At 56.5% G+C, this 22,285-nt stretch overlaps 9 protein-coding genes across 10 annotated transcripts; 5 read left to right on the top strand and 4 right to left on the bottom strand.

Annotated features, from left to right (window-relative positions):
- Nucleotides 1–764: 764 nt before the first annotated feature.
- JDV02_006501 (uncharacterized protein) lies at nucleotides 765–2,666 on the top strand. The gene is made up of 4 exons (XM_047987902.1): nucleotides 765–1,086; nucleotides 1,151–1,227; nucleotides 1,425–1,620; nucleotides 1,847–2,666. The coding sequence occupies exons 1-4, from the start codon at nucleotides 1,084–1,086 to the stop codon at nucleotides 2,330–2,332; spliced, it is 762 nt and encodes a 253-aa protein (XP_047843892.1). The 5' UTR covers nucleotides 765–1,083; the 3' UTR covers nucleotides 2,333–2,666.
- Nucleotides 2,661–3,581, bottom strand: NdufS4 (ndufs4 NADH dehydrogenase Fe-S protein subunit). The gene is made up of 3 exons (XM_047987901.1): nucleotides 3,268–3,581; nucleotides 3,104–3,208; nucleotides 2,661–3,051 (listed from the first exon to the last, which is right to left on the bottom strand). The coding sequence occupies exons 1-3, from the start codon at nucleotides 3,435–3,437 to the stop codon at nucleotides 2,742–2,744; spliced, it is 585 nt and encodes a 194-aa protein (XP_047843891.1). The 5' UTR covers nucleotides 3,438–3,581; the 3' UTR covers nucleotides 2,661–2,741.
- A 49-nt stretch (nucleotides 3,582–3,630) lies between these two features.
- ATP17 (ATP synthase f chain, mitochondrial precursor) lies at nucleotides 3,631–4,881 on the top strand. Its single transcript, XM_047987900.1, has 5 exons — nucleotides 3,631–3,774; nucleotides 3,856–3,870; nucleotides 4,064–4,214; nucleotides 4,271–4,336; nucleotides 4,395–4,881. Exons 1-5 carry the CDS (start codon nucleotides 3,727–3,729, stop codon nucleotides 4,418–4,420), a joined length of 306 nt encoding a protein of 101 aa, XP_047843890.1. The 5' UTR covers nucleotides 3,631–3,726; the 3' UTR covers nucleotides 4,421–4,881.
- Nucleotides 4,882–5,597: 716 nt separating this feature from the next.
- JDV02_006498 (uncharacterized protein) lies at nucleotides 5,598–10,308 on the top strand. Its single transcript, XM_047987899.1, has 3 exons — nucleotides 5,598–6,106; nucleotides 6,242–6,743; nucleotides 6,808–10,308. The coding sequence occupies exons 1-3, from the start codon at nucleotides 6,041–6,043 to the stop codon at nucleotides 9,924–9,926; spliced, it is 3,687 nt and encodes a 1,228-aa protein (XP_047843889.1). The 5' UTR covers nucleotides 5,598–6,040; the 3' UTR covers nucleotides 9,927–10,308.
- A 151-nt stretch (nucleotides 10,309–10,459) lies between these two features.
- On the bottom strand, nucleotides 10,460–13,986 carry MCM6 (DNA helicase). Its single transcript, XM_047987898.1, has 3 exons — nucleotides 13,474–13,986; nucleotides 10,962–13,416; nucleotides 10,460–10,881 (listed from the first exon to the last, which is right to left on the bottom strand). The coding sequence occupies exons 1-3, from the start codon at nucleotides 13,749–13,751 to the stop codon at nucleotides 10,765–10,767; spliced, it is 2,850 nt and encodes a 949-aa protein (XP_047843888.1). The 5' UTR covers nucleotides 13,752–13,986; the 3' UTR covers nucleotides 10,460–10,764.
- An 855-nt stretch (nucleotides 13,987–14,841) lies between these two features.
- Nucleotides 14,842–15,451, bottom strand: JDV02_006496 (uncharacterized protein; the record flags this gene model as incomplete). The annotated part of the gene is made up of 3 exons (XM_047987897.1): nucleotides 14,842–14,889; nucleotides 14,937–15,241; nucleotides 15,310–15,451. The coding sequence occupies 3 exons, from the start codon at nucleotides 15,449–15,451 to the stop codon at nucleotides 14,842–14,844; spliced, it is 495 nt and encodes a 164-aa protein (XP_047843887.1).
- A 1,291-nt stretch (nucleotides 15,452–16,742) lies between these two features.
- On the top strand, nucleotides 16,743–19,123 carry JDV02_006495 (Cyclopropane-fatty-acyl-phospholipid synthase). 2 transcript variants are annotated; one of them, XM_047987895.1, is made up of 4 exons: nucleotides 16,743–17,452; nucleotides 17,516–18,183; nucleotides 18,234–18,489; nucleotides 18,540–19,123. In XM_047987895.1, exons 1-4 carry the CDS (start codon nucleotides 17,036–17,038, stop codon nucleotides 18,648–18,650), a joined length of 1,452 nt encoding a protein of 483 aa, XP_047843885.1. In that variant the 5' UTR covers nucleotides 16,743–17,035; the 3' UTR covers nucleotides 18,651–19,123. The 2 variants fall into 2 exon arrangements, with proteins under 2 accessions (XP_047843885.1, XP_047843886.1); XM_047987896.1 differs by having other exon boundaries at nucleotides 16,743–18,183.
- REX4 (3'-5' exonuclease) lies at nucleotides 18,033–19,865 on the bottom strand. Its single transcript, XM_047987894.1, has one exon. The coding sequence runs from the start codon at nucleotides 19,712–19,714 to the stop codon at nucleotides 18,731–18,733; it is 984 nt and encodes a 327-aa protein (XP_047843884.1). The 5' UTR covers nucleotides 19,715–19,865; the 3' UTR covers nucleotides 18,033–18,730.
- A 204-nt stretch (nucleotides 19,866–20,069) lies between these two features.
- Nucleotides 20,070–22,090, top strand: ESA1 (Histone acetyltransferase). Its single transcript, XM_047987893.1, has 2 exons — nucleotides 20,070–20,553; nucleotides 20,624–22,090. Exons 1-2 carry the CDS (start codon nucleotides 20,136–20,138, stop codon nucleotides 21,712–21,714), a joined length of 1,509 nt encoding a protein of 502 aa, XP_047843883.1. The 5' UTR covers nucleotides 20,070–20,135; the 3' UTR covers nucleotides 21,715–22,090.
- The last annotated feature ends 195 nt before the right edge of the window (nucleotides 22,091–22,285 follow it).

Genomic DNA, 22,285 nt, shown 5'->3' with positions numbered 1-22,285 from the left:
CATATATTGGGATCCCTCATCGACAAGAACCGCAGTGCCCCGGCATGAACGGACGGTCAGCATCTGGTAGGGCCAGCCAGCATGCACAGCCAAGGAGGTGCAGGTGTTGGGCGAGGCAGCCACTGTGATGCCTGCGCAGATTTGTGCCCAAGGCTGCCAACCCACCTACCTAAGCAGGAGCCTTCTTCATCTTGCTCCTACGAAGGACGTACGGGCATGTTGTATTTTACTCTTTCCGAATTGCAGTTTCGTGCCTGGCAGAGCTCTAGCACAAGCTCTACCTTATCTTAGTAATGTTGGGAATGGTGGCGGCAGAGGGCCGGCGTGTATCCGGGCTTGAACCTGACGGGTCCCGCTTATTGTTAGAGCACAACATGACACAGCACAGCCCTGGAGCGCTGCACAGCACGTCACAACAGGGCGGACAGGCCCCAGGCTCCGTTACAGCAGCCGACAGTCGCGCATGGCGGGCAGCAAGCACGTCTGATGAGCCCTGGAGGTCCGTTAGGTATGGTCTGTCCACCCACTAACCGCCTGGGCACACAGCGCCGCAGCCACTGAATAAGGGACCTTACCTTAGTACTAACTGAGGGCAGACCAGGCTGACCTGCCCGGCTTGGGCTAACGGGCTACAGCAGCTCGGCCTTGAGGCGAACAGCCCTGCCCAGGCTCTGTGGCCCGGAGCCGTCTGGTGGGTGCCCAGGTGGAGCTCCACACACTCACACCAAACCACCTCCCAGCAGTGAAATTCGCTGCCACGTTCTGCTCCTCTTCCTCCACCATCTCTCTCTTCCCACACCTCCAACCACCCGAACGTGCTCCTTCCTGCGCGCTGCTTCCACGAAACGGCACAGCATCCTCTGTGGGCCATACCATCACGACTATAGCCTCGTCGCTGCCTCTGCACGCGTGGGCTTTCGTGGTTCCACGGCTCGGCTCGCAAATGCGCTGAAACGCCCATTTTCGGCTCTGCCCTCGGCTGCTGCTGCGCACCTCGAGGCTCTCCGACGTCGACGCCGCTGCCACTGTCGCACCGTTGGATACGGCCGCTACCGGCTCCTTGCGGGAGCGCATACCAACAGCATGGTACGGTGTGCAGGTCGCCTCGTGACGTCCAATGTGAGCTGCCGCTGACTCCTTGTGACTCCAGACTTCCACGGCCTCCACGGCTACCCCTGCCAAACATGCCTTCGAGAAGCGGGTTGAGGATGTCAAGTCACCCAAGAGGTATGCAGTTCCCACTTGCGCTTCTCCTTCGTTATCCATCCCAGGGCAAAATGATGATTGCTATATCAATGGGAATCTCTCCTAGCTTTTCCATGCGGAGAAAACGATACACTTCTTCTTTCCTGACCACCCTTGCTCCATTCCTCACTCCTCCGCACTTTTTGCGTTCTATCAACTCGAGCTGACCCGGTGCAAAGTGACATCAATGCCCTCATCCTAGACTACTTGACAATGGAAGGCTACCCCAACGCGGCAGCCAAATTTTCAAAGGAGGCGAACCTCCAGCCCCAACAAGACAGCGCATCCATTCGTGCCAGGCAAGAGATCCAGGCTTCCATACATAGTGGGGACATACAAGCTGCAATCGAGACGTTGAATGAGCTAGACCCTCAGGTACGACCCTTTTCCTTCCTTCCTCAAGACGCGGTCCCTGGCCCTCGCCTCCCCATGACCTGCTCTACATGATTAAAACAAGAGTTATACATGCACCACGCAAAGCGCCAGTTTACTGTCGTGTGCTGAGAAACACCACTTATTTATGATTTTCCATCACATCTCCCTTTCAGCCTAATGTGAAACCCGCACTGTTCTTATGGGGTTCGCTGACATTGGCTTCTAGATCCTAGATGACGATAAAGCACTTCATTTCTCGCTGTTGCGCCTCCAGCTGGTGGAGCTGATCCGGTCTTGTAATGCTTCGGGAGGCGATATTGGCCCAGCGCTTAAGTTCGCCACAGAGCAGTTGGGGCCGCGAGCCCCAACGAACCCCAGATTTCTGGAGGACCTGGAGAGAACCATGGCCCTCCTCCTTTTCCCTCAGGACAACCTCGAGCCTCAATTGGCCGCTCTACTGAATCCGGATCTTCGCCGTGATGCTGCCGACAGCGTAAATCGAGCTATTCTGGAGCGACAGTCCGCGAGGCGAGAGGCCGCTATTCGCCATCTCGTCAAGATGCGAGCATGGGCGGAGAGCACTGCTCGCGACAGAGGCTCAAACCTTCCAGAAACCCTGGACATTGGACTCAGGGGTGACGACCCGGAAAACACCCAGAGCCGACGACTGCTCAATACGGAAAACGGGCATGAGCCCATGGTGACAAACTGAAGTGTGCTTGCGATTCGTCGCAATTGGAGGTTTTTTTTTTTTGGCTGACAGGGCTGGCGACTGGGTTTTGCTTGGGACGGCGGCGTAATGATAACGACAAATACCGGCAATGGGTGTGTTCCCGCCAGGGTGCACGGCGTTCATGGGTTCTATTAAGACGGTTTGCAGCGCGTTTCTTAATGTATTATGAAGTGTATGAGGCAAGACTAGACGCAATGTCAAATATTAATTGTTACACCGTCGTCAAGGGGTTTTTTCTCTGCTGTCACGCGGCGAGGTAGTTCCCGTGGGCGGCATCTCACGCACAGCAACTCGCGCATCATTTAGTGCATGGAAATAAGGCAAGCATTGCATCATCTTCTTTAGTGAATCTATGTACAAAAGCGGGACTCCGTGTCTCCTTGGTGTTCTATTTCGTCCGGATATGCTTCAGCTTCTTGGGGGAGTAAAGGAAGTTGTTCGCGTAAGCTTTGGGCGTGAACTTGCGCGAGTTTGGCTCTTGAACAAAGTACTCATAGCCCTGCTTCTCAGCGAAGTGGATAGCATCTTCCTTGGACTTGAAGTTGATATGAGTCCCCTGCATGAAGTCGGCGGAGGATTGCCATCCCATCAAAGGGTTCTCCCATCGATGGCCTTTCGGAAGAATGTCCCAATCCATTCGCCAGCGCTCCCCCCTGAAGTCGCCGGATTGAGTTGCGGGTTTCGCTTCCTTGTAGATTCTACAATCATGTCAGTAGACACAATGGCTGGATTTCCATGGCTGGTACACACCGGACCGTTCGGGCCTGGAGCTCCATAGGGGCGCCAGAAATAACGGCCGCGGGGAGGATGTCCTCGCTCCCATCTTGAACTGCCTTCGGCACGGGAGAGAAAGTTCTAGTAGCGCTTTTAGCACAAACGCTCTTCGGTAAGCCATTAGAGACAGCTGCACATACGAAGTCGCCTTGTCTGCTGGGGCGTCGTAGTCAGGCTGGTTGACGCTGGGAACCGTGTTCGTGGTCGTGACCGCGCTCTGGAAACGCCGCGCTGACAGAGGCAGGCTTATACGCGCCGTAGTGGCACTTCGAAGCAGCTTGCCGGCTCCTTGGATTCGCAGCGACGCCATGGCGATTGTGGTCGTCTCACAATTGACGATGATGGGTTGCGCAGAGGCGGGTTCGAAGTCTCGCGGGAGACAAATGGGTGCTCCGATCGTGGTTGCGGTGGGGTATGCTGATTGGCTGTTGTGGAGCGACGTTTTACCGAGACGAGTGCTTTTCGGCAGGACCCTCGGCCATCCTGATCGTCAACAGATTGAACATCCAAAGCCTGCAATTGAGCGTCGGTCTAAACTCGAAGGACTGGGCAAAGCACGTCTCTGTCTTCACGGCATCTTCTTGCAAATCACCGCCATCATGAGCTTCGTCACCCGTCGGGCGCTCTCCACGCTCATTCCCCCCAAGGTAAGTCATTGACTCCTCTGCTGGCGTTCCGCACCCTTCATCCGCTGCGACTCGGCATGAAACTGACTGCGCTCAATCCAGGTCGCTTCCCCCAAGGTACGTCTCGACAATCCTACCGGTCGTCTATGTCATTGCGGCGGTCGATTTTTGCCCGCGTCGGGTCACGCTGCTCAATGGGTCACGCTTCATGCGACTGCCGACTCGAAACGACTGCCACCTCGACCCGACGAACCATAGAGCGAGCGCTTGTTGGAGCTGTATGAAGGACAAGTGATTGACACGGTTCTAGGCGATTGGCGGTGCTCCCGATGCTCTGCGAATGCAGCGTGTCGTCAGCTTCTACGAGAAGCTGCCTCGAGGTGCCGCTCCCGAGGCCAAGTCCCGTGGTCTTCTCGGCTGGTACCAGGCCAAGTACTTTGGCAAGAAGACTTCCGTTCAGCGTGAGTGGTGTTTTCTCGTGTTCATGTTGCGGGTTGATACTGACGTTGAAGCTTAGCTATCATCCACGCCCTCGTCTTCCTGGTTGGCATCGGCTACGCTCAAAACTACTACTACCATCTCCGTGAGTCCCGCGGCTTCTTTGAGCGAAGAAGTGCTAGTCTAACTGACCCTTGCGTCAGGCCATCACAAGAACAACGCCCACTAAACGATGGGGGGATTCGGCTCCTGTCATGTGAGATGACTTGCTATCAGTTGTGTAAATAGGTAGACTCTAGATGGTGCTGCCTCGCGCACCACGAGAATTCCCTTTGTACTCATAAATCGAAATCATCGACACTCCACCCGTGCTCTAGGATCATTGGAATATCAGTCGTGGGCTAGTGGTAGCCACAAAAATTCGTCTTGTGTGCGACAATTTGGCGGCACTGCGGCGATGAGGGGAATGGGCATGTGGACAACAGGCAGCTCCTCCTCCTGAGACCTCATCGTGTCTAGAGGTCAGTTTTGGATTGGCCGCTCATGTCCTTCTGTTCTGAACTTGACCAAGCAATGAACCATTTCCCCGTCGCGGTCGGCATCCCACGAACTGTCTCTTGTAGAGGCACCGGGGCCACGGGAGACGGAAGCGGCTTGTTCCTGTCCAGAGAATGACACGGGAAAGCGGACTCGGCGATCCAGCGCGAAGCTCGCTCGTAGACAAATTCAAGAAGCGTCTAATGTAGACGGGCCTCTATGATCATCGCCCATGGTACGATGGTGGCTGCAGGGGAAACGGACACAGCCACGTTGAGAGTACGAAGCACCATAGCGATCCTAGTGAACCCCTCGTGCGAGGAGCCCTGCAATGGGGTGCGTTGGGTCCCGTGGGGTCCAGGGCCTTCCAGCCATCGGACTCCAGATGCAACCCAGCAGCGGGCGCGCTGAATCATTGCCGGGCACACAGGTACTAAAGTCACCAGGTAGTGAGTACCGTACCAGTGTCAGGTACTACTAGGTAAGAGGTGCCTCCTAACTTAGGTCCCCAGGCCTACTCGTAACCGGGCTGGACGGTACTGCTGCTACCAGACGTGCCTTGTTACCCGCCTGAGGCGCGGCCCTGGGCGATCCTTCCCAGAGCGCAACAGCTGGAGGTGGGCACATCAGTCATGGGAACCTGAACTGTTCTGGCACCCGGGCTGGCAGTAGGGGGCCCGAGCCACCCTAGCACCGCCCACCACTGGCCGCCGCCTTACAACATCGAGGTCCATTCAAGTTACAGGTGCTGGGGGCCCCACCCACTGGCACACACGCACTATGCCGCAACCAGTCGCCTGCAGCTCCGAAAAGCAGAGCGCTTGTCCCAACTCACCACCATTCGCAGCCGCATCAAACCAGCTTTTGATCTTGACACTCCTCCAACCCAAACTGCCGACCCACGATCACGCATCGCGACCGGGCCCTGCAACACCCAAACCATCCAGCCGACACCTCTGTTCGGGAGGCCGGGATAGTGGCCGCGAGTCAGAGATAGATTGGTGGCGAGCCTGAGCACTCCTTGCGCCGTTTTGACGTGCGCGACAGCTTCCGCGACGAGTTCACGACCCCCGAATCACCTCACCCGCCTGGGATCTTGCCGACTGATAACTGCGGGCTGCGACGATTGCCACAGCACCCTCCATATCCGCAAGTGCTACGAGAGGACGTCCAGTGTCTTCTTGGGCCACTTAATTCACGACGTCGCCGTTTGAAGGCCGCCTAGCTCGCCTTGGAAATAGAGAGGTCCAAGGGTGACTCTGGCAACGTCATCATCGCACTGCGAACGGCGCATGCCTGCCACGATAACCGGATGATGGCAACTGAGTCCTCTGTCGCAAAGCCCGCTGATGTACCAGTCGCACCCGAGCTCCGACCTGTGAGTAGCCCTTCTACCCGGCTGCCTGCGATTAGATACGCCATGGCCTGGCCACTGAGCTCAAGCGGACTCTCCGTCAATGCCGAACGCGAAATGAACTGAGAAATGCTAACGGAGGAGTCGTTGTTGATCAAGCAGGCCGATCAAGCCCAGCATGTCCCTCCTGAGTCATCAGATGTGAACGGCGGCCCCTCCCTCGGCGCCGACGATATCGAGAACAAGCGCATCACCATCGTCGAAGAGCAGTCCAACTCGGCCGATGTCAGCGTCAGCGGAGGTTCAGATACCGAGACATCGCGCACGGACGGAGCGAGGCAGAAAGATAGTGACAAAAGCCATGGTCGGACCAGCTCTCTGGCGAGGAAACCGGCCACTTTCAAAGCCGTCTCGGTGAACAAGACGTTCCTCGCAGCCAAGGCTAGCCCTGGCGGCGGCTCCCCAAAGACGAGTGAGCGCCCAACGCCAAGCTCGAATACACCGCCGCCCGGCTTGCCAACGCTGTCGACATCCCGCCCCCGACTCGTCGCGAAGACTGGAAGTGGCGCCCGGGATTCTACACCGCGATTCTCTTCCGTGGTGAACGGTGCGAAGCCAGCGACTGCTCCAGACCCAAGCGTTGTTTGGAACAAGAATCGACGTACGCACACCCTTGAACACCGTCCAAACACTCCGCGAAGCTAGGCACTAATTTTCATTTCTAGCGCCAGAGCCGAAGAAGTTCACAGACGAAGAGCTCAAAAAGTATGGTATTCACATGGCTAGTCGCCTAAATGAAGAAGATGCTCAGGGCCAGAACAAATGGGCGGATATTGACGATGATGACGACGATTGGGCACCGGAGGCCATCACCTGGGGCGACGGAACCAAGACCACACTCCCACATCCTGACGAAGCAGCAACAGTGGTCTCTGACAGTGGATCAGTTGGCTCCAAAGGGAAACCTATGGAGAAACCAAAGTCTCCTACTCCTATGGGGCTCAGCGCTCCAGTGTTGACAAAATCCAGCAGCCTTGCCTCTGGAAAGGGCCTCGTGCTGAAGCCTGCCTCGCAAGAGAAGCCGGCCTTGGTCGCGAAGCCACCAGCCCCCCCGGCCCCGGCAAAATCTCCTTGGGCCACATTGCCACCAATCGAAAGAGCTTCGCCAGCCGCCGCAGAAGTCATACGAACCCAGACGAATACTTCCTTCAAAGGTGCCACCAAAGAGATTGCCGCTGATGAATTTGGCCGGCCATCTTGGAGAGAGGGAGGGTCTCACGGAAATAGGGAGCTCTACAACTCTCATTCCGGCCGCTACGAACCTGTGTTTGACCGACGTGGTTCCATGCGATCTGACACGCACTCTAAACATCCTGCCTTGCTACAGCGTCCACAGCCGGCAGACCAACCAGCGGAACCGTCTAGTGCGTTCCAGACCAATCGAATCTCTCAAGATGCGCCCTTTGGGCGACGTCGTGGATCTTCCAATGTCAGTGGCGGCAGCGGATCTTTCCTTCAGAGACTGAGTAAGGGGAGTGACGGCGCCGTGCAACCTTCATCGGAGCTTTTGAGCGCTCGACGTCCGTCTCTAGCAGGCTCTGGCGATAGTCCTCTCTCACCAGTCGCTAGCCATGCGCAACCCCGACAACAACCCCAGCAAGGTTGGGTGCCCAGATCATCACCCAGTACCACATTTGCTGCGCCCCATGATGGGCCTCCACCCGCCGAACCAAACATGGTCCCATCCGTGCCTGCTCAGCCGGTCGTCGACGAGGTTGAATACCAGAAGAAGTTAATGCGGGAGCGTGTGGAACTCGCGAGGAAGCGCCGTCAAGAACAGGAAGCCCGCGAGGAGGCCGAGAGAAGAGAACGTATTCAGAAGAAGCTGGAGGCCTTGGGACCGCTGCCAGATAAGAAGAGCGACAAGAAGGAGGCCGGCGCAAAGGCTGAGGCGGTCTTGAAACCAAAACATATTCAGCAGCGAGAACAGCCGGAGGGGTCCCGAGCACCAGAGTCAGCTTCTGCGCAAGGCCCCGGTCTCGATGTCGAGGCAAATGCTGGCAACGCTGATGATATCCATGACCCCAGCCAAAAGGATCTCTCTCCGAAGGGCGACCACCCACCCGGGCCAGCCACCAGACGCTTTTCCCATGGGCAGGACGGGAGGCGTGTTGACTTGTGGGTGGGCTCAGGGCCTCGACCAGACAGGTTCTCCTCGTGGGCTGGGGGAGCACCACCGCCATCACGCAACGTCTGGGGCTCCCCGGACAACGACAGGGGCCTTGGCAACGGAACATTCAACCCGGATCTGGGCCGAATTCCTGGGACGACTGTGGCGCCTTCGCCAGGCCACAAAGGCCCTGCTCCCATCGCTCCGCCAAGCACAGGTCGTCCGCCCACTCAGCGTCAAGCACCCATAGGTTCTTCAAGCTCGCGACACGGCCCACTGAACTCGGATCTTGCCCAGAAATGGGTGGCCGCGGTTGCTGAGAACGATAAGTCAATGAGCGCTGCTCGCCTAGCGGAAAGGGTCGGCCGAGAACGCCAACTAGCAGAACAAGGCCTGTCGATTGAAGATGCGCAGCCGACCATTAAAGACAGCTGGCGGCCCGTGCAGTTGCCCGGCGACGGAACGCGCAGAACCACAGGAACAATCGAGGTCCATTCTCATGGATCTGGCTCCTGGAAAGCGACACAGCCGAAAGGAGCCACGGCAAAGACTGCTATTCAGGATGTGGCTCCGTCTTCAAACGCTGGAGTAATAGGTTCTGGTGGCAGTTCGATCCTCTCGCAAGCCGGGTCCGGTACTCCGTCTCAGTCGCGGGCATCCAGGTTCTTCCCTGCTACCAAGGGCTCCCGTCAGGAAGCGGGCTCTGGCGTGCAGTCGTCACGTCCAACCTCTCCTTCTCCGCCGCCACCCACCATGGAGGGACACCCGGCATATGAGGGTGACGTATTGCATCCACATGTCTCTCTGCCCAGGCCTCAGCCAGTGGTGAAACTACCTCCCTCCATGATGACTTCACATGCGCCGCAGCTTCCAGGGCAGCCTGTTTGGACAGCTCGCGCGCCAGGCAAGGACCATCCGCGAGGAACCCTCGGGCAAGGCCATATCTCCCACAAGGAGAGCGACAGTTCTCAAGGTTCCTGGCAGGACAGGATCAATAACCTTCTCAACGGAGGAAAGGCGTCGCCCCCCAAACACATAGGGGTGGATCCAGCAAGTAGGAGCATGCTGGATCATGTGGTGCACGCCGATTCCGCCACTGTATCTTTGCCCAACATAAATACAGCCGTGAGTGGCGAAAACGAGGCCCAGCGGCGCCTCATCTCAAAGCCGATGGCGGAGGAGTGCTTTGAGGAACAGGAGATGGGATCTTTGCCTCAGATTCGGCTCCCGCACGTGGCCCCCGAGGCGGCGTGGCAGCCTGCCGTGGTTCAAGCAAAACCACTGCCCAAGAAATTTCTGGTGCAGGCATCAATCATGGAGCCCTACTACTTTGCCGCGGACGTGGTTGGGGGCGGTAATGCAGTGAAGATTCAGTTCCCCGGCATGACAGAGGCGAGAATTGCTACGATACCTTTTTCAGCGACTCGAGGCCATCGAGGCGGACATGGTCGACCCGCGCCGCGGCATCGCGGCTCTGGCGGTGGCTCTCGCGGCCCGAAGAGAGAGCCCTCGAGCTCCTACACAGCTGGAGAATCGACGTCTAGCGGCGGCACAAGCCGCGGCGGGACGCGTGGTAGTCATCGAAGCCGCGGCGGCGAAAGCTGGAACCGCCAGGCGGCCCCGTCGACGCAGTCACCAGCGCAGCCCAAGACTCAGGCTACGACGTCCACTTAATACTCTTCTGACCGGAGACAACCGCTTGATATGGGTCTGCTACGGCTTGTTCCACTGCAGCACGCTATCGGGGACGAGCGCAAATGGTCTTCATTGTCGGCCCAGTGTCATTACCCCGTAGCCGATGCTCGGGTTAAACAGGAGGCGCTATGCGCATTGGATGCGTTGGAGCTTGTCGTCTCGCAGAGGCTCGAGATGGCGTGTACAACTTGTTTTAAAGGCGCGGCGGGTGCCTGTCCGCAAAGACGTATCTGGCGTCGACGAGTGCTTCCGCGGTTGATTTTGTTTCACAGACGTCGAGTTCTGTGTTCTTGGCCGTAACGATGGTGTGATGATAGCCTAGGACAGACATCGACAACGGGTTCTTGTGTTGTTCATGACGTTTGCTGCTTTCCATAATGGCCAAATAGGCTTCGCTTCCCCTGTGCTTCGCCGCCGATAAATCCAACCGAAGACGGACGGAACCCCTGATCCGTCGCCACCGACAGCCTGTTACAATTGTAAACGCAACGGCTGCTACTGTGTACGTGACCCTGTTGTAATTCGATGGCTGCCCAACCCGTGGGCTCATATTTTGCTTACAGTAAGTACATCCTTTGTGCGGCTCCCTTTTACGGGCCGTGTTGGCTAGATATTGTCCCTTGCTGCTGACCTGCGGGTAGCCAGCACCTTTGCTCCCCAACTCCTCACTCCCCCATGTAGTGAAAGATTGTCCCGTCCCCGAGCATGCAAAAAGCACCCGTCTACCCCTACCCATCCTTCATTATACACAAACGTAACTCATGGCTGAAGCCGACCGCTGCTGCTCCACTCGCGGTGCGCGCGCGTCCGTGTCGCCTCAAAACTCCTCGACCGCGCAGTTGGGATGTAGTACGTAGACAACACCCGCAGAAGTCGCCGAAGCCGCCTCTCCGTCCACGAGGCCTTCTCCTCTGAGAGCCATAAGAATGTTGTCCTGTTTTTCGCCAGAGTTAGTCCCGCGTCCACTTTCTTCTCGAAGCCGCAACCACGGTGATGGGCGGATATCAAACATACCTTGACCATCTTCTTGAGCACGATGCTTGCCAGTGCCTTTTCTGCGTGGTAGCTATCTTCACCCTCGAGTTCATCCTCCTGCTGCTCCAAGTACCAGTTGATGAGGGCTTCACCCTCGACCCCATCGCCGCTCCCACTCTCGTCGTCGCTGATGCGCTGAACCAACATGTTGACCATCTTGATATACTTCTCGTAGGAGATGGTGTGTTTTCTCCTGGCGTCGGACGAGGCTTCGCCTGGCGCAGCATCCATCGGAGAATCACCCTCGCCATCTCTCCCAGACGCGGCATTTGCGGCTTGCCGGAGAGTGGCACTGTCCTCCTGGGTCTCCTCTTCATCAAGAACTTCCACGTCGTCGTGCTCAACGGAAATGATACTCTGACGAAGCAAATCGTAGGCTTCGACCACCATTTCAGGCGATATTTCCTCGACACAGTTGACCTTGGCAATAGCCTCACTCAGCCGAATCATACTCTCCAGCTGTCGGACGGTAATGCGGTAGGAGTTCTTGCCAACGCCACCTTGTGCGTCGTCGGCCCGCAGCTCCTTGTATTTTTCCACCAGTACCTCCTTGGCCTCGTCGGTAAACTCAGGTCGGAATGTCCTGGCAAAGCGAATGTACCGCTGCAGTTGCTCTGTGCTGAATTCAGGCTCGACAGCTTCGTCTCGCAGCTGATGAATGCCGACAATGTGCTCCGCCAGGTGGCGGTCAATTTGCTCGTTGCACTCGTCGAGGATGACGAAGAAGAGATCAAAACGGGACATGATGGGTGCGGACATGTTGATGTTGCTCCGGAGCGTGGACTTGCGGTTGTAGCGACCCCCTACTGGGTTGGCAGCGGCGAGAATACTGGTGCGAGCATTCAATGTTGCTTGGATGCCCGCCTTGGCAATGGAGATGGTCTGCTGCTCCATGGCCTCGTGAATGGCGACCTGGTCGGCGATGTCCATCTTGTCGAATTCGTCAATGGCGCAGATACCGTTGTCCGCCAGCATGAGGGCTCCAGCTTCAATCGTAAACTCTCCAGTCTCTTCGTCCTTGACCACTGCGGCCGTAAGACCGGCTGCGGAGGAGGCCTTGCCACTCGTGTACACAGCTCTAGGAGCGAATGAGCAGACATACTTGAGGAATTGTGACTTGGAAGTAGAAGGATCGCCAACGATGCAGATGTTGATGTCGCCTCGAAGCTGCATACCCTCGGCAGTCGACTTGTGCACACCCGACATGAGCTGGAGGAGAATGCCCTTCTTCACCACCTCATGGCCGTACACCATGGGCGCGATAGATTGTACCATGCGCGAGTAGATGTGGTCACCGTGCACCATGGCTCGCAGGTCATCGATCTCTGAGGGGTTCATCGACGCAAGGACAGCCGCCTGGGCCTCTTCAACGGACTCGGCGCCATCCGCAGCGTTGTTTTGTGTCAGAGCATTGATCACATCGGCGGCGCCACTGGCTGCAGACTGCCCAGTCGCCGTGGTGTCGGTTACAACCATGCAAGCAAGAAACGCCAACCGGTATGTTAGATCGCGAACACCGAGCGCCTTGAGGCCGCTGATACCGCTTCCGCCTGCATCAGCTCCTCGAGGGGCTCCGCGATCGTCTCGGATGGCGGTCGGTCGCAGTCCCGGTAGCCCGAGCTGGCTAACGTCTGGGACGACAATCAGAGCACCCGTGAAGATGCATTTCTCGCCTGCCTTGGCCCGATCGACAATCTCACCGCGCAGGATGACATCGAGGGTTCTCGGCATGCTACCCGTGGGTATCTCCGAGCTGTTTTCTTGAATGCGGACCTTTTGCCAATCGACAAAGGTACTGTGACGAATGTCGAGACGCCACCCAACGCGATTAGAGCACGTATCGTTGGGGCACTGCGTCGGTTCCGTATAGCGAAAAGTCTGCTCGACATTGGGGACGACGGCCCGGCATGCCTCACACATGAAGGTGGCCAAGGACAACTCGGGGCGCACTTCCGAGGTTCGCGTGACGGTTCCAGATATGGACAGAAGCTGACCAATGTTTGCCGCTCGGAGACTGCGGACACGAGAGACAAGGGGCAGATTGTAGAAGGCGATTGAGAAGAGCTTGTCTGTCTGCTGGTGTTCGTTCTTTCGGTGTGACGCCTCGCTCTGGCTGCCGGAGCCGACTTGGCTCGCAGCCGACGTCGCTAGATTACTCGAGGCTGTCGGCTGGCGATGCTCGCGAAAGTATTGGGGCTCGTATTTGGCGATCATGTTGTGAAGTGCCGCAGTGAGGAATGGCAGGAATCGGTAGTATTGGCGCATAATACCGTCCGCCAAGCTCCCATTCTCCCAAGATGCGAGATGGCGGTAATCGACATAGAAAGTCGACAGCTGGTAATTGCGCATGCCTTTGATTTGAGCGACGTAATATTTGTCGGTTGTGACAGCGCTCGAAGGGGGCGCCCCGGATGATAGAGGGTCCTCGACGAAGCTGAGTGAGAGCGTGGTTAGACCAAACAACCTTCGCGATGGAGAAGCGGCGGCTTACCTTTCGATGAAGGCCTCAAAGTGTTCTTGGACAAGAGAGCCAATCCTGTCCTCGACGCGGGATACAGTGGCGGCTTTGGCGCCGCGTGAGCTTCGCGGAACCTGGTCGTCGGCAAAGCCATCTCCTTCGTCGTCGCTGGCGGCTCCGAGGTTCTCGGACGGCGGGCCTCTGGGGCGAGCTGATGATGACGAGGGAAAGCCGAGCGGTCGTTTCTGTGCGGCAGCAGCCAGTGACGGCGCATCTGACATCATGTAGCCGGCATCGCTCGAGGCAGCCATGGCTGAAGAGTTTGCCTGTTCTCGTGTACCGGACTGCTCTGTGGAATAGCCGGCAGGGGGCGAGTCTGTGGGGAAAAGGATCCGAGACTGAGATGCTGTCTGCTCGAGTGACTCTGAGCACGAACTTTATCAAAGAAATGGTGCGGATGTCAAGGTTCTTAGGTAGAATATGGCAGCGATTCCGTCGCGGCAGAGGCTTGAGGTCGCTAGAGGCGCTCACGAGGGAGAGTGTTCCCGGCAAGAAAACGCGTCGCACACGCGCTAGACGCGTCCGGAGGGGTCGGGCGACACGCGTTTTAATTGATTGCATGACGGTGGGGCAATCGCGGAAACCAAGCACGTAGGGAGCCATGGGATAATACCTTGCATAGACTTGCATAATTATTTCGTGCAGTTAAAAAGTAGGCTGGTGCACAACTCATACACAAAATAGGTACTTCAACAACAGCGGCTCGCGACAACCATTTATAGTTCTCCGGTATTGTGTAGTACGTATATGCCATGGGCTTGTCTCGTCGTTGAAAGCTGCCTAGTTCTATATAGAGAACGACTCTAAACCTCGTGGCTTGCAGCCAAAGTCTGGTAGTCGAGCTACGGCGCTATACGAAGCCGAGGACGTCTTCTAGTAAAAACGGGGTGTTTTCGCATCCAAAGCGGCCGGCAAGACATGTTGAACGACAGAATTCACCCTCTCCAGGCAGAGTATTATGCTGATTGCTTTTGCTCATGCCTGGGCTCAGGTTTCTCAGTCTCTCGCCAAGACTTGTCTTGCTAATACCCAGGTGCGTCGTCCAGTCAAGTCTATGTTCGCTGGCAACTGAAGATGGTACTGTATCCCCCAACACATAGTATTTGAGACCTGAAGGGGTACTGCTCTGGATTGAGCGCGTGTCGGCCGCTCGAGGTGGCGAGGCGAGGCACCGGAGCGAGGCACTGAAACAGCGTCGAATCTCGTCGCGCAATGGCGTCGACTATGCCAATGGGTGCTGGCGTCCTGTTCCTAAGTAGTTGTCTGCGTTTCTGGCCCAGCAAGCAGAGCCCCATGTCGGAATTACCACGCGACTGCTCGTCGCATGTGTAACATTGATCCTTATTTGGCAGCGGGCTGCCCGACCTCGGTTTGGGAATGGGAATGAATCTGATTGGGGGTCAGTCGAGTTCCTTTGCTGTTCATGATGAATTCACCTGTTCTGATACGTGGAGCCATTCCTCAATGCTCCTGATGTAGGGGTCGAACGCGGAATCGGCGGCGACGTCGTGTGACCAGACGGCTATCTCATCGAAATGTGCAGTAACGCGCATGACCCCTTCCTCGGCGGCATCGGCGTCAGCATCCCCAACGACGCCGTGCCCGTGACCCGCCGGATCTGACGGTGCGACTGGGCCTTCTAGCTGCTTCCGCTCGACAACGACGCCCTCAAAATCGTTGGGGATGGGGACTGTCGTTCCTTGCAGTTTCCTCCCGCGGAAGTAAGCTGTACCGGTGGTGCCTGAAAGCGAGCCATCGTGTCAGTGCATGCGACCGTAGATGGAGTGACGCAGCACGACGCGGACTTACCATCGACACGCTCTGGATTCCAATATGAGGCTACGGGGTCGACGGGGCCGTTATGGTGGATGCGACAAGGCAGGAGATTCGGTGTAGCTTTGTTTGTGCGGGATGCGGCGTCGCGCTCGACGGCGAGAATAGGCTGCGACATAATTGTTGGGAGAGACGACGGCGCTGACGGCAGAAGATGCGTCGCGGCTGTTGAGCAGTGAGCCGACTCGCTTCGGGGATGGGGAAGCAATTGAAGGAATCGATCTTGAGAGGGCAATGGACGCGTGATGATGCGTGAGGAGACGCGTTTGATGCGGGAAGGGTGTAGCCTGTCTACCGGGCACTAGTGAGACCTTACTTTAGGTAGCTAGTACGTACTGTACTGTACCAATTCAGGTAAGTTGCTAGCCAGGTTCTCCATCGTGAGACAGGGCAGCCACACCGCTGCCGCGTTGGGCGTTTGGGGTGCATCCATGTGGCTGTGCTCTCTGCCGATTAGGGCATATGTAGCACTGAGCTTTCTTCGTGCTCAGCCTCAATGCGAGTGGGGAGAAACGCTGTTAGTACGAAGTATGATGGAGGAGAAGACAACAATTCCAAAAGATACTACGATAGTATCAGTATCTACCTTAAAAGGGATGCACGCATACTACCTTTATATGTCACGTATAGGATACCTTACCTATCAGGTACAGGTACGTTGCCTTCCAGTCTGAGTCAACCCTCCCCCTCAACTACTTCCGCGTCACTCCCGGTCTCACCACTGTGATAACAAGATGCATCCGGGCTCACCCTCACACTCGCTTAAGCTGCTGCCGCACCCGCGTACGTACTGTACTTGTACTGATGTTGCACACACGTATACTGTACGTATACGGCTGTCCGACGACGCCTCTGGGTGGCCCGTTTCCAGTTTCCGCTTGGCTGGGTTCGCCTTGCCGCGCGCGCGCCTTGCCTAAATGGGTGCGGTTGGCTTCTCAAAACTATAGGTAACTTGTAACTGCAGTAGTGATTGAGTACATACTTGCACACACTAGCGTCAAGATGGCTGGGCGTTTGCGACCGCTTCCGCATCGGCTTTTTTGATATCAATGACATCAAGACTCGGTGCACACTCGGACCCCATCGCAACTGTCTGCTCAATCCTCCACACCCCCTCCCCCCTCCCCCTCCCCCTCCCCCTCCGCTTTGCTTCGCTTCCAGGGACGTCCGTGCCCGCCTGTCGAGCCCCTGCAGCCCGACGATGCAGTGCGAGGGCGCGCGCGCAGCACGTTCGACATGACGCACGCCTTCGCCGAAGCAGCTTGGATCCCCGCCGCGCCGGCGCCTCTCCCGACCCTGACTCGGTCGTCCATCTTCCCAGTTAGACGGAACTTGACCCGCCTGTCTTCGATGTACGTAGTTAACTACCTCTACTATAAACGGCGATGACCCACGCTGGCTATCACCGAGGACGGGGCCCCTACAGCCAGATGCATCCGACCACACCCCCGTGTCAACACCAACTCAGTCCTCCTCCAGGCCCCATCTATGCCTTGACGCCGCACCTCGGGATTCCGGGCCCTGACCCTTCGACTCGCCGGTGCAATAAAGCCCCCTCGACCGCTGTTCGTTCCTGCCCTCGTTGCCATTGTAGCTCTCAGGCTCCCATCTTGCGCCTCGTATACTTGCAGTTGTCCGGCCTAGCAGTCCCCAGTTCTCGGGCTCATACCGCCCGGTCGCTGTCCTTTCCCTCGTACGAGTCATGCCTTCCTCCGAGTCCTCGCTCATGCCGGCTTTTGCTGCCAGCTTCTCGCGCCCCCTCTCCGCTGGCGCTGAGGCACTTAGAGGAACTCTCGGTGGTTGGACCTGGGCCCCGGCCCTCGCCGTGGCCAAGCCGGCTGTCCTTGCCCTCCTCTCCCGCGTCGACACTGGGACCCTACTCCTCGTTGATGAGCCCGGAGGGACGCGGCATGTATTTGGCCAGAGGCTGTCCGGTGAGCCTGGCGAGGTCGAGCCATACACTGGCCTGCCGCGCCGGGCCACCTCCGTCCCCCGCGTTGAGATCGTTGTCAAGAATGATGCCTTTTGGATGAGGCTCTTTCTCTTCGCCGACATGGGCTTCGCCGAGGCGTACATGCTTGGCGACTTCCAGTGCGAAGACCTTACCTCGTTCTTCCGTGTATGATCCATTGCTCGCTCTCACTCCCACTATTGCGTCCAGCTGATGACTTATACTCTCAAGCTCTTCATCGTCAATCGGGACCGCATGGATAATGGGACAACATGGATCTCAAGCCTCTCCTCGATTGTGTCCACAATGGCCCGCTCCACTAACACGCTCTCGAATGCCCTCCTCAACATATCTGCTCATTACGACATAAGCAACGACATGTTCGCCGCTTTCCTGTCTCCGGACATGACATACTCATGTCCCATTTGGCAGCGCGTCTCGTCAGGGCCAGAGCCTCGGGAGGAGTCGCTGGAGGAGGCGCAAATCCGAAAGTTGAACCGCTTCATCGATGGCGCCAGACTCAAGCCCACAGACCACGTCTTGGAAATAGGAACTGGCTGGGGCTCGTTTGCCATTGAGGCGGTCAGACGAACTGGATGCCGCGTAACGAGTTTGACGCTTTCCAAGGAACAAAAAGCCCTCGCTGAACAACGGATCGCGGCGGCTAGCTTCAGTGACAGGATCGAAGTCAAGCTTATAGATTACCGAGAGCTCCCGACGTCGCCCCGGCCGTACGACAAGATCGTTTCCATCGAGATGCTTGAAGCCGTCGGCCAAGAGTACCTGGCCACGTACTTCAAATGTGTGGACCGCCTGCTCAAGCAGGACGGCGGTATCGCAATGTTCCAGTGCATTACAATGCCTGAAGGCCGTCACGAGGCGTATTCCAAGTCCGAAGAGTGAGTAAAGCCGCCCCTTATCTGGGAGAGGCGTGTTGCTTATCGTCCAGCTTCATCAACCATTACATATTCCCCGGTGGTTATCTTCCATCCACCACACAACTACTCCATCATATCAGCCAGCAATCCTCCGGCACTCTCATCGTCGAGAACGTCGAGAACATCGGCGGGCACTATGCCAGAACACTGAGGCTTTGGAATGAAAACTTTCAAGAGAACTTCAACGACAGGATCAAGCCAGCGTTACTCAAGGAGCATCCGAATTTGACAAAAGCTGGGGTCGAGGTCTTCCGCAGGAAGTGGGAGGTGAGTGCTCAAATCTGCGTACGAACAGGACCAGTTCTGACTCTTGCTAGTACTATTTCACCTATTGCGAGGCTGGCTTCGTAACCAAGACTTTAGGGGATGTCATCATAACGGTTGGCCGTGAAGGAGCTCTCGAGTTGATGGAAGGCATCCCGCTATAGTGTTGTGGGTCAAAATGCGGCTTCGTGCGCCGTCATGCCGAATCGGAGACTCCACAAGCTTGGGCTGGTCGTCATTATGGTCATGTATTGCGACTCTTCGACTTCTTCGGCTTTCTGCTAGAAGCCTTGTGGTTATTCGGTGCTGGCTTTGGCGCATAACGATTGGCGTGGTCAACGTCGAATCCTGGCTTGTGCTTCCTGAACAGCAACATGGTAACCCTGGCATCCTCGATGCTTGAATGTGGCCCTTCTTGGATCTCGACTGCTAAGATCTCTCGGGCAAGTGTTCTGAGGGCTGGCTTGCGGCCGTGCCCGTACCTTTTGAACCCATGGTATCTGGCTGTGTCCCGGATATCCCTTGGTGGATGACTCAACTTCAAGGCTTCCAGGTCGTGCTTGATATCATGGCCTACCAGGATGCGGTCCTTGACAATGCTAAAAACAGCACGCTGAACCTCATCGAAGCTTCTGGCAAACCTCATTTCCTTCTGTGAAATCCCACTCACGGCTGTTCTCCAATCGGTGACTCGTTCCTTTTGCTTGACATACGAATCATAAACTTGCCGCCCGTTAAAGTCTACCAAACTGACACGCGCCAATGATGACTCGTGGCCGCCTGGTCCAACACCGACCATTTCGCAGTCCATGGCGACGTATTTGCCGATTTCGACGCCTTCAGAGAGTCCGTGGTTCACTTTGTCTTTTGCAGAGGCCATCATCATCGAATTGTCCCTTTGGGCGCCCAGCTCGTACGCCTCTGCCAAGGCCTCAGTAGATATGTCGTTATCCTCAGCCCAAAGCGCGAGGGAGGGCGATGGCCCATGTCGGGGGCCGGATTCCATTTTGGAACTGTGCACGCCACCCATGGCTCTCTTGGGACTGTGCTTCCGTTGACGAGCTTGACTGGCCGGGCTCGCGGTGTGGTCGGGAGGTTTTGAGGTCTTAACCCTCTTTTGGTGGGGGTTTGTCTCGTCTGTAGCCTTGCGCTTCCTTTGAGGTTGGGTCCCTTCTTCGGCCTTCAAGCGCGCCTGTAGTTCTTTCCAGTTGGAGGAAAGTTCGGCCATTTCTACAAGAAGTGGATGGTAGCCTTTAGCTACCTTGCTGCGGTATTCGCAACATGGAATAGAGAATAATGGGCCGCTAGGTTGTGTGAGCGGTAAGATAGGCCGTTTCGGTCCAGATCGATGAGCGCGAAGACTCCGTGGACAAGATATATTCGAAGTTGCTGCTACAAAGTATGGAGCACTTCGTACAGTATACGTACCAAAGCCTTACAGCGCTGGCATACCAGGAAAGGTGGAGTCGTATGCAGATATCAGTGCAATATTCAACTACCGGGGGTGTGATAACGGCCCTGACCGCCCCGCGATAAGAACCTTTTCTGCCTTCGCCCCGCCACCTCCTACTGACGTTGTTCTACTTCCCACATCAAGTGTCGCACGGAAGGTTTCCATCAAAAGCGCCCGCGCCCGCGCTTCTTTCATCATGGCTGCCGGTACGCCCGGCGGCGAGCCGACCGTTGGGTCTGACACGCCTCGCTTGCGGGGCAAAGCGACTCCTGAGACGCTCAAAACTGGGTGCATCGCTTGGGTGGAAAAAGAAGGACAACCACGGCGGGCCGAGATCCTCAGCATCAAAGAGACAAAGAGCGGCAAGCAATTCTACTGCAACTTCGACAACTTCAACAAGCGATTGGACGAGTGGGTCCCTGTGGCGAGAATCGACTTCACCCAAGACGTGGAGTGGCCGAATCCCGAGAAGGAGAAGCTGAAGGAGAGCAAGTCCAAAAAGGCGCCCTCGGCGCAGAACAAGAAAGCGCAAGTTTCGAAGAAGGCTCAGAAGCGCCCCGGGAAGCGCGAACAATCGGTACAGTCTGAGGCGACCACCCCTCATCCGTGGTCAGGTACGTTAGGAGCTGTCTCGCCTAGAGAGCGTGGTGGCATAATGAGGCTAACGCGCGGAAACACGTACAGAATTTGTCGAACTGCAAGGCCAGCGAAAATCTTCTTCTGTAGGACTCGATGGCGATTCCCAAGCACGGGCCAGCGTTGAGGCGAGCGCGACCCCCGCAGGGGCGGACGAGATGGACATTGACGACAAGGAAGAGGACAACAAGAAAGACGAGGGTACGTTCAACCGAGAGGATGAGATCGAAAAGCTGCGGACGTCGGGCTCGATGACACAAAACCCGGCCGAGATATCCCGCATTCGAAATATATCCAAGGTGCAATTTGGCAGGAACGATCTATTCCCGTGGTACTTTTCGCCGTATCCCGAGGCCTTCAGCCAAGAAGACGTCATATTCATATGCGAGTTCTGCTTGAGCTACTACGGTGATGAACACGCCTTCACACGGCATCGCAAGAAGTGCTCGCTGCTGCACCCGCCAGGCAACGAGATCTACCGAGACGATTACGTATCTTTCTTCGAAATCGACGGCCGGCGACAGAGGACGTGGTGTCGAAACCTTTGCCTGTTGTCAAAGATGTTCCTTGACCACAAGACGCTCTACTACGATGTGGATCCGTTCCTATTTTACGTCATGGCAACGCGGAGCGACAAAGGATGCCACATTGTGGGATACTTCTCCAAGGAAAAAGAGAGCGCGGACGGGTACAACGTGGCGTGCATTCTGACGTTGCCACAGTACCAGCGCAAAGGATTTGGCAGACTTCTCATCCAGTTTTCGTACGAGCTTTCCAAGATCGAGGGCAAGCTGGGGTCGCCAGAGAAACCGCTGTCAGATCTGGGGCTGCTGAGCTATCGTCAGTACTGGTCTGAGAATATCCTGGATGTTTTGCTGGGGTACAACGAGCGGGATGACAAGGTGACGATTGAAGGGATCTCGACGGCCCTGGCGATGACGACGCAAGATGTGGAGCATACGCTCCAAGCAATGAAGATGCAGGTGTACCACAAGAGCGACCACAAGATTGTTATCCCGGAGAAGCTCATCAAGCAGCGAGAGAAGCAGAGACTGAAGCAGAAGCGGGTACTGGATCCACTGAGAATACAGTGGAAGCCGCCTGTGTTTACAGCGTCGAGCCGGACATGGGGTTGGTGAAGTAGAGTCGGAAGCGACTCGGGTGTATGTTACACGCAGCATTGGATTTAGTCAAGATACCCTCTTTTGTGACGATGAGCCAGGGGTCAAACCTGTCTGCGTGCGTGTTCATCAGAAGTTGAGGAAGCGCAACAAGGATCAAGGCTCGGGCGGGCCAAGGTCTGCGTCTTTTGAGAGGCTCTTGCGGTTCGTTGGCTTTGTTGAGCATAGGCTCACTGCTCGGATGTGTGGGGAGTCCGGCGAGTCTCGGCACGCCTCCAGCGCTACTTATGGACCAGCACTTCGTGGTAAGGAAAGCACTGATGCATGAACTTGGAAAGGCGCAAGGCACATGCATTCATTGCCTTACCATGCATGGAAGCACTGGGCAGTGGGGATTTTAGGTATCTTGTCACGTACCGAATGAGCAAAGGAACCTACCAGGAACCCAGTATCGAAATAGCAGTACTCCGTACTCCGTAGAGGTACCTAGTAGTCTTGTTCTTGCCCCCGCCCCTCTCAGGTTACCTACCTAGTAGGTACCTTAGGCTATTGTGGGCACCTAAGCCCCTGGACAGTACGTACGTGGTAC

Source organism: Purpureocillium takamizusanense, chromosome 6, assembly GCF_022605165.1.
Source record: "Purpureocillium takamizusanense chromosome 6, complete sequence".
Lineage (NCBI taxonomy): Eukaryota > Fungi > Ascomycota > Sordariomycetes > Hypocreales > Ophiocordycipitaceae > Purpureocillium > Purpureocillium takamizusanense.
Note: the sequence above shows the minus strand (reverse complement) of the source record. Positions and strands in the feature narration are given on the sequence as shown.